At 42.8% G+C, this 13,484-nt stretch overlaps 1 protein-coding gene across 2 annotated transcripts in view; it reads right to left on the bottom strand.

Annotated features, from left to right (window-relative positions):
• Positions 1-13,484, bottom strand: part of cacna2d2a (calcium channel, voltage-dependent, alpha 2/delta subunit 2a) — a 146,723-nt gene that overhangs the window by 50,421 nt on the left and 82,818 nt on the right. Inside the window, exons 5-6 of one of the 2 annotated variants that reach the window (XM_034082748.2) lie at positions 7,761-7,805; positions 2,600-2,741 (exon numbers count right to left, since the gene is read on the bottom strand). In XM_034082748.2, coding sequence (XP_033938639.1) covers positions 2,600-2,741; positions 7,761-7,805 — 187 coding nt within the window. The remainder of the gene's footprint in view (positions 1-2,599; positions 2,742-7,760; positions 7,806-13,484) is intronic. The other variant, XM_071203117.1, reaches the window with a different exon arrangement.

Genomic DNA, 13,484 nt, shown 5'->3' with positions numbered 1-13,484 from the left:
CATGGGGCCTCGCAGACAAATCAAACCAGGACGCATCCACTGCCTCATTTAGCTGCAGAAAGGATCACAATGCTTTTTTTTGTGGCTCTAAAATGTAGAGCCACAAAAAAAGGTATTTTTTTTTTTGTTAGTCTAAATGGTTTCTATTATTAAAGTGTCTGTCCTCATAGCCCTTTTTCTATCTGTATTCCCTCTTAGTCCATCCCCAAGGACACCCATCTTTCTGTGACGATTCATGTTCAACATTCAATATATTCAGTGCGTCAAACATGTGTATGAATCAAAGTCAGCTAACAAGAAGAACAAGTCAGTGCTAATAAACCACACTTGAGAATTTCACAACAACTGTTGACCATTATGCTGTACTTTGGACTGTGCTCCATTGTTCTCTGCCTTTCCCCTGGCCTCCCCCTGAGGATTGGGTGCTGAAGCTTCCCACTCACAATGCTTCTCTTCTGCTAATCCCAAACCCACGGATATACTGGAGATCCAGACCTCTCCGCACCCAGAGGAAAACCATCCGCCCACATTAGTTTCCTCAGACATCCTCTCCAAGGCCCCCTCCAGGCTGACACCAGAGGGATACAACATCATACAGATAATAATCACTGTGCATGAACAACGTGATGTACAGTATGTGTCTATAAGCTAAGTTGGATAAAAGAGGACTCCACCAACAGGTTTGCCCTTCTATAAGGTAGGCAAAGTCATGATGGGATGGTTAAAAATGATATCCATAACAAGAATAGAAGTCTATGTAAAAGAACCAGAGATATTTTGTCCGAGATTCACATGGGTTATGCTAGAGGGGATGATTTAGACTCAACCCGCTAGTTTCAAGCTGAGATGAGAAGCTAAAAGGGTCTGGTGAGTTCATTATATTATTTACATTTTCAAACTTGTAGTTCTTAACCAAAGTATAATGTATTTAACAGACTTTGCACAGCTCCCTCTGGGGCCACAAACAACTTTATTCACAGTATATGGAGCTTTTATTGAATGAGCTTTCCTTGTCCTTTACCAAAGAGATATTGTGATTTGGTCGCTAAGAGTCTTTCAAAGTTACTGTCCAATTGAACAGCAACATGTATTTTGTTTATTTATCGGCAACGACTAAAAGGGCGCACACATGTACATAATGGAGTTGGCACAAAATCTGCATTTGGCAATCTCAGCAAAGCAGACCGCGCAATGGGAGCTAACTAAACAACATCAATAGTAAACATTGTCCACAGAAGAGAAGTGCAAAAACTAATTTCATGCACTGTACCACTCTACTATTCGAGTCTCCACCGGGCTCAATCAACAGGCCTTTATTCTCTGACTCATATCTTCAGACAGGGGAACCAGGGCTGGCACAAAATGGCTCCGGGAACAATGTGCAGGCCTGATTGCTCTATTGTGAGTTACCAGTGGCCTCTGACATCTTCTCCTGAACCAAGAGTGTCTAATTCTGACAAGATGTCTCTGGAGACACAGCTGGAGGGCATCGTCACAGACAGGTGCCATACACTACCTGTTCAACAAAGAGCTAGATAATAACAGAAAGAAAAAATGCCTCTGTGAAAATGGCTGTCTTTCCGCACATGCTCTGCTTTTTGAGTCTTTAAAGAGACAGGCAGCCACTGAACAAAGGGTTAGAGGTTGATAACAGAGGGAATATGCCAAGCGAAATCAGAGTCCCCAAAGGTACATTTGTTCTCTTTTGTCCACTTTGCGGCTGCAGACTAAGGAGGGTGTTATGTCCGCAGGGCAGCGCGGTGCCGCTCATGGACCCTGCCCACGCAGGAGAAAAAATACAGTACAGATCTGGTGTGAGGGACTGTCATCTGAAATCATGGTATGGTGCTTAAGTGCTGGCTGATATAAAGGGAGGGTGAGGTTGAACTAAAATACAGAGAGAGAGGAGAGGTCAAGTCAAAACTGTCATCCATCCACAGCCCAGTTTGTGTATGAACCAGGCAGAGACATGTCTCACACAGGTATAAACATTGTCTATACCTCGTCTTTTTTATTTGAAATAACCTTAATAGTCCCATTTGACCCATCCTAGTGTTAGGAGCAGTGTTAGGCTTACAGTATGTACGGCGCACGGGGAGCAGTGTAGGGAACGGTGCCTTGCTCAGGGACACCTCGGTAGCACTTGGTCTTTCGGGGACTTGAACTGGTGACCTTCCGGTTCCCAAGCCAAGTCCCTATAGACTTTGCCCCCATCCATCTGTAAGTTTTAGTACCATGTCACCATATGTGGCAATAGGCAATGTATTGTCTGATAAATGGAAAAAATATCTATACATAAAGCGTGAAATAAGAAAAAAATATCTCATTCGAATTTTTTTATATATAATGAAATAAAGTAAATCATCTCCAAGTCCTTGTCTTGATTTATTATTATCATTTGTATCTAATTTAATATATCTCTCAATGAATCAATCTTACCAACACAGGAGAAGGAGAGGTGCAGTTGAAGGTGTACACACTTCAACTACAGCTATGTATGTAACTGTAGTAGTTAATGCAATCAATGTGTTACAATTCAGTGCCACAATCACCTTTCCACCAGAACTTTAACACATAAAAAGTATTGTTGTTTACTTACAGCCTTTGTATATGTCTGTAGGAATCTGGACCGCACTTGAAGAGTAGTTGACCTGGTATTTGAAATTGGGATCATCCACAAACTCCAGCTCCATGGACGTCGAGCTCTCCGGGGGGTTCTCCTCTTCCCCGTCCTCCGTTTGCTGAAACACACACACACACATTCACACAAACACACACACACAAATCTAAGTGAGCATACAAATATAAACGAGGCTATACATACAAATAGAGTAACCCATTCTGTCACCTCCCATATCGGGGCTTTACAGCGCCCATCTGTGGCTTTGGTACATAGAGGATATTGTCTCTCTTTCTGACTCACACAGAGTCAAACATTCCTTGGATAACGTTAAGAATACAAATAGCAATTATACTGCCTTTTGTCTGCTTGCCGATTTACGTGGGTCTATACTCTGCCTCTCATCAGAGAACAGCAGCAGGTATCAGAGCAGTCACCAAACAGAGAGACTCATTAGTAACCCAGATTTCTATCTCAGACACATGAGGTGCCATACAAATGTACCCCAACAATAACTCGCAGCCAACACCACTTACTGACGGTTTAGTCTCCCACCCATTTCAATCATAGCATATATTAAAAACAGACTCTCTCTTCTCTGTGATGGTTTGAACAACAACAGTGCTAATGCTGCATATTTCTGATATTTTAGCACTTTTACAGCTTCTGTGTGTAGCTATTGTTCATGATCAGAAAGCCTGACACACATATCACAAATGGAAACAGTCAGATAGCAAAGGAATCCAGCAAAAACAGACATTTAAGCTTTTTATCAATGGAGTAAAATCTGTGTCTGTTCCCACAGGATGTAGCAATTGTGGGATGTGACAACAAATAAAAGGCATTAAGAAATAACTCCACTTTCTGACTCAGTTTATTTGATTATTATTTGTATACATTTAAGTGTGCACACTTATAACACTATATACAAGTCAGATGCGGCCTTAGACATACTGACATCTTTATGTATTCAGATTGGTAAAGAGCACATTTTCAGTGCAATAAATGTGCAACTGCAATATGCACCTTTCATTTTAATAAAGCAGCCTGGGTTAATTAGATCTGACATGATAAAAACTGTTTGTTTTTTGGAGATATGAAAACAAAACACCATGTCGAGGGGAGAATTGATTGATGGGCCAACTTTAATTGACTATTAAAATGTAATTACAAGCTGTTGTTGGGACGAGCAGGGGGATAGTTGTGCTGAAGTCCCATTGAAAGTCAACATTAGGAACAATACAGTGTTTTGACAGAACAGCTCATGAGAGATATGAATACATGGAAATAAGTTAGGACAGATAATTGTGAACACACCAGATAATTAAATACTTAAATACCAATAATCAGTTGATTGAACATTACACATGGTTTGGCTTCGTCAAAGTTACATTTTTAGTAATCAGTAGCCCTTTTCTAAAAGTTCTATGTAGTTGTATTTGTTATATTGTCCCACATAATTCCTGTTTATCAGCAGACTGCTCATCTGGATGAGTGAGAGGTTGTGAGGAAAGAATTAGCTTATATATCTTTTGGAAACGGTCTTTGCAGTTTATAATGCAGGTTAGACATGATTTATTAAGTTAGTTTTACTCTAATGCCCTGTGGAGAAGAGACTGTTTGCATGTGGTTTTAAGTCCAAACATTTGGGACCTGTCATATGGCTTCAATATGTCCCTTTAATGTCCTTTATTGTCCTAAATAAGTGGTAATTTTATTTTATCCTGTTCCAATCCAATGCAGATGTTTTGTACACGTTTGAATAAAGAGGAAAGACCCGAGGCAGAACTAAACAGTAAACAGGCTTTCTAAGCAAGAGAAAAGATAAAAGATGATGACTGTCACCAGGTTAAATTGACTTTTAGCTCTATGATAACAATCAGACAACTCTAAGAATAATTGTAATGATATCAAATGTTGGCTTTTAAACAGCAATGACTGTGGGGTTGAGGTGTTTGTTTATAATTCAGTCTGACACTAATTCTGTCAATGTCAGGCAGGGAGAGGTTTTTTTCTTTCTTCAAAAGAGCCCAATCATAATTAACCAAGGCAGCGTCTAATTAGGAGCTGAATAAATCCACGCAGGAAAGACTGATTGGTTCATTTTCTTCAACCATCCACCACCTGTTTTGCTCGATTCATTACCCAATTTGTTAATTGTATCCCCCCCTTCTAAAGGTTTAATTAAAGGATGAAGAGGCCAGAGATGACATTTTGAAGATCCTTTCATTCCCAACCTCAAACGTCACGTAAGACCCTCAAAAGGCGCTTTCACACCGGAGTACTTTTCACAGTATAGTTCCGATAGTTCTTGAAATGTTGCGTTCACACCAAAAAAATCCGGAACTATAACTTAGTTCATGAGAACCTTTTCACCCCCTGTTTAGTCCCTGCTAGAGAGCAGGTACTTTCCTGGGAGAAAAAGGTTCCCATTTCTGATTGGCTGGACGAATTTCTACGGAGCCCCCTAGGGGACATCGAGAAGAAAAATAATAATAATTTGAACAAAAAAAAAAAAGTTTTTCATTTAGTACTTCCTGGTCAGTTCGGCTGCTACAGCAACACAGAAATCACAACAATGGAGTGGTTCATCGATTTTACTTTGAGCTTGGCCTTAAATATAAAGATATAACATCAGTGCTTGACAATAGGCACGGGTTTCACACAGACTGTATATATAAAGGGTTTCACATAAGTGAAGACACCTCAAGAGAACACTCAGAGCGAGGGGACATGCACGTCCCTCTGAGCTGAGTTATTGACAGATTCGAATTTCGCGGATCAATAACTCATGAACATAACGTTGTAAAAATACAAACATGACTTTACAATCATAGCAAGGTAGACAATGAGCTACAGAGTCGTTTTTATCAGAACAGTTCGATACGCGCCGTCATCCGAGCTAAACATCAAGAATTGGTCACAATCTGCAGCTGGAGGAAGGAGAGGAGTGCTTAGGGACCGTCTACAAACTGCAACGGGGTTTTGCGAGATCTCTCAAAGGTTTTGTGTGGAGCCCCGTAGGGGACATGGAGAAGAAAAAAAAAATTATTTGAAAAAAAATAACATGTTTTGCGAGATCTCGCAAAACCTTTGCGAGATCTGAATCTGAATCTTTCGTTCTGATCTTTTGTCTGTGTTTTAAGTGATGGCCAATAAGACTTGAAAGTCATAATATTGTTCAGCTTGCAGACAACAGGACAGTCCATGAACACAGAGAAACCCAACGGAGGCATTCAGGTAGTGGAAAAAGAGAACAAAATTAGAAGGCTTCTCAGTCAAGCTTTGGCACAAGAGCAGTCTTAAAAACGAATCATCACATTGCACTTTAATATCAAGGTTACAGTGACAAGAGGAGAGATGAGGGTATAGAGTACAGGATAGGGAACAGAGGAGATAAGGCTGGAATAAGAGAGCCCGCCAATCACTTACCTTTTTAAAACTGAATTCTGATCATATCTCCCTGATAGTACAGCACTACATTATTACATATAGTACATTTTCACTCCGGTATTAAAGCCTTCATTGAGAGGGGTCATCGTGGGAATAATATAGATAGAATAACTGGTGGGTGACCCTTGGTGTTGCAGGGATGAGGACTGACCTCTAACTGACCTCTGCCACTGTCTTTGGGTGGTTGTGGGGTTGGTGAAGTGGGGGTCAGGGGGGTGTCACTGGCTAGGACTTCAGTGTGCCATGTTAATGATGACTGATGTTCTCCAATTAGATGTGCTGACAGGCCCTAAAGCGCTGTGTCATTAATCACAGGAGTGGCGTGCACAAAGAGAAAATCACACCATGATTTATTGCTCCTCCGCCTCATTCTCTTCCCCTCTCTATCTCACTCTCTTCACATCTTTTTGTGCTTTGGTGATCTAGGGGGGGGGGGGGGGCATTCTAGCACTCCTCTTCGAAACTCAAACAATCAGCGACCACGGGCTCCGGGTGTGACCTATCCTGGGGAGGAACTGGTGGCATGGGGAGACCAAACAGCACTTGCAGATCTTTTCTGGAGGAAACTAGGTTACCTGGCCGGCAGGAAGTTCCTCCAATATCATTTATATTCTTCAGTATGAATGGCACACGTGGTAGAAATGGTGTCCTCTTGTGTGGAAGTGCGATATGACTCATGTGTTGGTGTGCTGAGTTCCAACAACCCCTCCAGTTGAGCTTAGCAGAGAGTCGACACAGTGAGGGTCCGTGGAGAGGGAGAACACTCTGGAAGGAGGACTGGGGGAGGACAGCTGAAGTCACTGTCACATGCACGTGGGCCTGCCCCTGCTCTGTCACACCAACTCACCATAAAGCAGTGTCACCTCACTAACACACACAGACATCCCAGGGGCCTGTGACCGGAGGGGGGGGCATCAACACCGAGGAGGCCGGGCAGGAGTGGGTTGGGGTTGCAGGACAGGGTGGCAGGGGTGGGGAGTAGGGATGTCACAATACCAGAAATGTAATAGTTGATACAAATACCAGTGAAATTCCACTATTCTCAATAGCACAGTGCAAATCAAAACAGTATATTTCATGTACTTTATCATACACTTTTTTATTACCGCCTTCTTACAGCTTTTTGATAGAATGTTCATAATTCCCTCTATGATGTCTATATGAATTTACAACATATCCGTCAACCAACTGGATGTATTCAAGTTTCTCACTACAACAAATGAAATGGACAAGACTACATTTGAACACATCATGATAACCTAACTTACCTTTGCCCAATAGCATTTTGCTGAGTATAACTTCTGTGCACTCTATTGCAACAAATCCTTGGTTCACTGGCCGCTAACAGTTAATATTAACTAGCTTTGTTCTTGCCAATTTCAACACTGTTTGTTATTCACAAAGTAGCATTATAAAAAGTAGGGTACATCCCCTGGAGGTATCTTTAGTAATTTACTGTGTCACAAACACAGTTTCTAATGTTTCTTGGACATCAGGATGCCATTACGCTTGAGCCCTTACAGTACTTATGGTATTGTAGAAAAACAATACCCTTGTGTTTTTAAAACTTTAGCATCGACTTGGAAACAAAGTATCGGTTCTCGTGACATTCCTAGCGGGAAGTGGGTAATATTTTGGGTTTAGGCAGGAGGACGAAGGATGGGGGAGCAATCCGTACTGTACTCACATAGTCTGAACCCGCTTTGGAATCGTAGTATGAAATGGCACTCTCCTGTGCAGAAAAGAAAAGTGAAAAGACAGGTGATGAGAGAAGATATAGCAGTGTGTATATCAACCCCGACTCATCGCGGTGGTAAGCTAGAGAGTCATGTTTATATTCAATCACACTGTTCAGCATGAGAATATAATCAGCATCACAGAACACAGGAAGAGTAGTGTGATGTGGAATGAGTCATGAGAAGGTGAGCAGATAGCTGTATGTATCTGGGCAATGCTTTTGTTAATGGACCAGCAAACATGTTTGACTTGCCAAAGCAGGGAAAGCACAGGTGGAGGTACCTTTGTTGATGACGGCTGCGTTCCATTTAAGTGAGCCAGTTTCAGGGCTGAGGTATTGTGCTGCTCGTTCAAAGACCTTGCCTGCTGATCACTTAATGAATTGGGCCCATCGTTAATGTTTACCTGTGCTTTTCTTGCTTTTACAATACAAAATGTACACTATCAAAAGGATCTTTTAGATGCAATGTATGTGGCACATGTTCAAACTTAGTGAAAATCACTGTAGGAACATTTTCACGTGTTGTGGAAAACTTAAGCTGTGGTATGATGAGCTCAGTTTGCAGTGAGAGAAGAATAAACTCAAAACCTTGCCCTCTCTGGGAGTCTTATCGAGCTCAGCGGGCTGTGCTTTCACTCCAGGAATACAGCTCTCACAAAAGGAAAGAAACAGAAAAAAAGAAAAATAATGTAAATGTATGCAATTTTCCTCTGTTTTTTGTTTTAATAACCAACTGAATATAACCAGTCACAGGCTTAAGCCCCAGATTCAGCCTCTAACCACCAAGCTCCCAAAGACCCCCAACACAGGAGTGTTGGGAGGGCAGGGGTTGTTTGGAGCGAGCAGCATCCGTGGGGCCGGCCTCATTATCACGAGGAGGCTGGCTGAGGACACGCTCTCAAGGGCAGCACAGTGGAGGAGCTGTGGTCAGGGTCTGGTGAGGCAGGACGGCTCACAGAGAAAGAGGGATCTACAGTACAGGTAGAGAGAGTCTTAAACACAACTTACTCACCTACTGGTATTAGACAAAGGGACATACATAAGCACACAAGGACTTTTCTTTCACAGTCAGCCTCCATCTTTCTCCCAGCTGCCTCCTTGCAGTGAGAGCCACGAGCGGCGCCTTGGCCGGCCTCCAGTGCTAATCACAGTCAGCCACTCAGCTCAGCTCAGTCCCTAACAACTCACCAAAGAAACAGTATGATAAAAACTCTCACTGACACCAAACATGGGGGCAGACCAGCCTGGGCGCAGCTTGTGTCTTTGGGTAATGAGCGTGGACAAGATAGAGGAGGAGCTGAATCTGTCCCCTGACACATCTCCTCTACTTACCAGCACTCCCCAGCTCCGTCACAGATCTGGAGTGAGGATGTAAGCAGAGGAGCTGAGCGGAGGGATATACATTGGATTAAGGTGGAGGGGGAGCATGGAGGCTGAAGTCGGGGGGATATGGAGGGATGAATTGAGTGGAGAGAAATGGGTGGTGGTGGGTGCAGTGGGAAAGAGATGCCAAGGCTAAAAATAGCCTGTGCCTCTGCAGAGAGAGAAGAGGGAGAGCGAGCGAGACAGTGGCAGAGCAACAGTGTTGTTGTGTCTGCCAGCAGGACTGATCTGGAGCCCAGTCCTGCTCAGACTGGTCCCTCGCATCTGAAGAGTTTACTCTCACTACAGCGGCATTACAACTCATTATTCAGGGCTGCTTCCTGGAAATAAAAGCTTGGTTCCTCGCACCCGAGGGACACCTTCCAGCAGCTTTACTCACAAGAACTAATACACACAAAAAACACACACATTACCGAAGAGAAAGAGTTTGGAGAGAGAACCAACAATGTAGCTCCCTTGCTAACACTTAATCGTTGTTTTTGTTATTTTGTATATATTGCTTATTACTGCTTTGTGTTGCAATCGATAGAGACATGTACACAGTGATACAGAGTGCACAAGGGGGCACTGGATGTTGAGCATGACGATTATGTGACTCAGACGCTTGTTGTCCCTCAAGTAAGGTGTATGTTGGTTTTTCCTTTTATTTAACAAGCGTCTTTCATTTGTTTCATGGCTGTTTGCACAGCTGTGTTTACTTTACTGCACTGTTAGCTTGTACATCCCTCACTCGTGCTAAACCTGCACCATGTACAATCAAAATGCACCATTCAGTAAATCCTTAGTATCAGAAGCATTAGTGAATACATTGGTATCACAAACATCTTTATTTACATTACTCCTTTTAATAATAATTTCCCTTATTGAACATGTATAATAACAATATAAACACTTATTAAATGGTTTATAACATATCCTAGTAGTAAGCAGAATAAGAAGCTGAAGAAGAATAGGTGTTGGGATTCATGGATTTTGTAAAGTCAAGATTTCATCAGATATTCAGAGCAGACAGGATATGATGGGCAAGAAAAATTTACTGGAAAAAAATAGCAATTCATCACAGTACCTACAGTACCACTGCGTACAACAACCACTGATGCCTTCATACAGGCATGCACTGAAGAAGTAGCTGCATGTGGACGAGTCCTAGGCCGCTGTGACCCTCCCTGCTGCCCCCGGGGAGCGGGGCCATCTGCTACAGCTGGTCACGGCTCTCTATGAGCCAGGGTCCAGGTTAAACACACATCTGATACCACACCGAGCAAGGAGCTATCCTAACCTCATCTCTCCAAATGGCACCCTGCTTGTAAACATACACATACTGTAAATAATAAATAATCCCATGCTTAGACACTCACAAGTAGGGACAGCAACTAATGTGATCATTGATTAATTGTTAAAGTCTTTTTAATGCAAAAATGGCTGTATAACGCCTCTCATTGTGGTGGAAATTCTTGAAATAAACTAGTCAAAGAGTTTTTTTATTTTTTGCAAAAGAGGCACACAGCCTGAAGAGCAATGTCTCCACAGCCTAGTGCAACTACTCAAACTGAAGAGAGCTTTTATACAGTTACAATGTCGTCATGAGATAACTGACCCATGACCCTATCAGAGTACAATAAACCCATGACCAGATCACTGATCACCCACTGTGTGGTCACATGGCACCTTGTGACTGAGATCTCTTGACATGTAAGGCTTACAGAATATTATTATGTTATGTTAAATATAACATCATAGCATTCAATTCTCTGATAATCATAATTTCGAGAGACTTCCTGCTTTTCTGCTATATCGTATGAATATATTTGGATTCAAAACCGCCCAAAACAAAACGTCAACTAGCCAAATGAGTTAACGATAATATATAAAGAATCTTTACAATAGTGAAAATAATCATGTGTGTAAAAGGCCAGTTTACCGCTTACAAAAAGCAGTCACACGAAGACACTAATGGCGCATTTCCACTGCAGGGCCTCACACGGCTTAGTACGGCATAGTTAGGCCTTGGTAGGCCAGGCTCACTTTATGCTGCGTTTCCATTACAGTTTAGGAACTGGGGTAGTAACTATAGTAACGCAGTGTAGGCAGAGCCGAGACGTCATCTTCAACGCGAAACACAAAACCAACATCAGCTGTAAGCTGTTAGCACTCAGAACTCACAGCTCCTCATATCTGTTCAGAAACTAGACAAAAGTTAAACAAGTACAAACCACAGACTGTGGTGTCATGGCGAATACAGTCGCTGGTTTATTTATGTCTGTATAGGCCATTGTTGTGAGTGTGGACGGTCGGAGCATATACAACGTTAGCCGATCTCCATTCAGAAAACACGCATTTTAAAAGGTTTTTCGCCTGCGGTCTGTCTGCAGACTTGTCAAATCATTAATTCATGGTTTTTACAAACCGGTATCAGTATGTTGTTACTTCGGCATCATTTTGAAACGTGTATTACAATTAAATCACGGTAAAATATGATAATTTTGTTGTAGTAGATTCTCTCACTAGTTTAGCATACTCAGCCCGGTTGTTGGCCCAGAAAGAACCTCGATTTTGGAGAGCCAGAAAACTGTGAAAAAGTACCCACTAGTCGGAACTACGCCTAGTGGAAACGCAACCAAAAACGGGCCCGGGCACGGCACGCTTAAACCGCGCTGTAGTGGAAATGCGCCATAACAAAGTCTGAGAAATTCCCCATGACACAAAGTGCTATCAGTAAATTAAATCTATCATGCTGAGTGGACCAACAAATTCCAAACGGGAGACAAATACTGAGGTCAGGCGATGATCTCCAGCCCCTCCCTTACATCAATCTTCCTCCGCTCATCTCCTTCCCTCTCCTCACCCTTATCTCGATCGGCTTCCACTCTCCTCTTCCTCCTCCAACCTGCCCCTTCTTATCTTCATCTTTCCCAATCTCTCTATCCTCAATACCAGACCTTCTCTCGCCAATTTCAGATTCCAACAAAAGCAGCGGCGCGTAGGTTAGATGCCTACTGTTGCTATAGAAACCGCCCCTCTGCTCTGGATTACAATGTGACTTTGTCTCCTCGCCAGGGCTACAATGTCTGCTCCTTTCTATGTCTGACCAGAAGATGCCTGCCTATCTTTTGTCAGTCTGTCAGAATACGTGATTGTTCTCCTGCAAGCGTGTTTCCTTGTCATCGCTACATGCTGTTATTTTAATGTCACCCATTTCTTGTAGTAACACATTTAACTTCACAAAACCCTGTCAAGTGAAGGTTGGAGCCTTTAAAGCCCCAAAATGTCCTATGTGAAGAGGACCTTGACAGGTGATTTACCCGGTAAAGCGTTGGGTAACAATAGGTGATTGAAAAATGGCTGGTGCATAAAGGCTGTCACATGTCGGGGTACCTGTCACGACGGAGTGTGGTCGTCGGGACTAAACCTTTTGAATTTGAATCTGAGAGCTCTCTCTATGGGCTGCTGGAGACAGACTGACATTTGAGCAAGAGACAAGCGCTCCATCATGGGTGGGGACAGATTACAGTCATATTCATATCTCCTCTGGACACCTGCTAATGATTTTATAATTACAGAACACACTCTGTGCCTCCGCCGTGCCCTGGGGTGTGCACACAAGCATGCAGACACACACACACACACACACACACACACACACACACACACACACACACACACACACACACACACACACACACACACACACACACACACACACACACACACACACACACACACACACACACACACACACACACCCTCCTGGCCTCGATTGTCTAGCAATAATTCGTAGCACCAGTTTCCCTAATGGAAGCTGACATTATATCAAACACAATAAAGGATTTCATTTACTGCTCTTCATTAACCCACGCACATCAGCCCATAAGGTACACATCAATACACAAACAGTCAAACACACACACTCCGCTCGAGTGAGAATATGCAACCAGAATAAAAGAGAGAAAACCAAACGAGGTGATTTAGGTTGCAGAGAAGAACTGCTTACATGAAGTTTGAAAACCACTATGAAGATATAACTCCTATTATCTCACCCACTCCAATCTTTCCCCTGTCTTTACCCATCTCCCCCTCTGTCTTTTTATTTCCGCAGCATCCCTATATCCCATCTCTTCATGTCAAACGGTATGAAACTCAAGACATTGGAAGTAGATAAACCTCGGACCGTATTAGCTGGTGAGACCTCTCCAGTGAGAGGGGGGAAGGCAATCCCCCTCGGCTAAGCACATACTCGTACACTTTCACTCCAGCGAATACACGACACACGAGTCCACCTACAATTTATCT

This window comes from Pseudochaenichthys georgianus, chromosome 5, assembly GCF_902827115.2.
Source record: "Pseudochaenichthys georgianus chromosome 5, fPseGeo1.2, whole genome shotgun sequence".
Lineage (NCBI taxonomy): Eukaryota > Metazoa > Chordata > Actinopteri > Perciformes > Channichthyidae > Pseudochaenichthys > Pseudochaenichthys georgianus.
The sequence above is the reverse complement of the archived record's forward strand: the minus strand, read 5'-3'. Positions and strand labels throughout refer to the sequence as shown.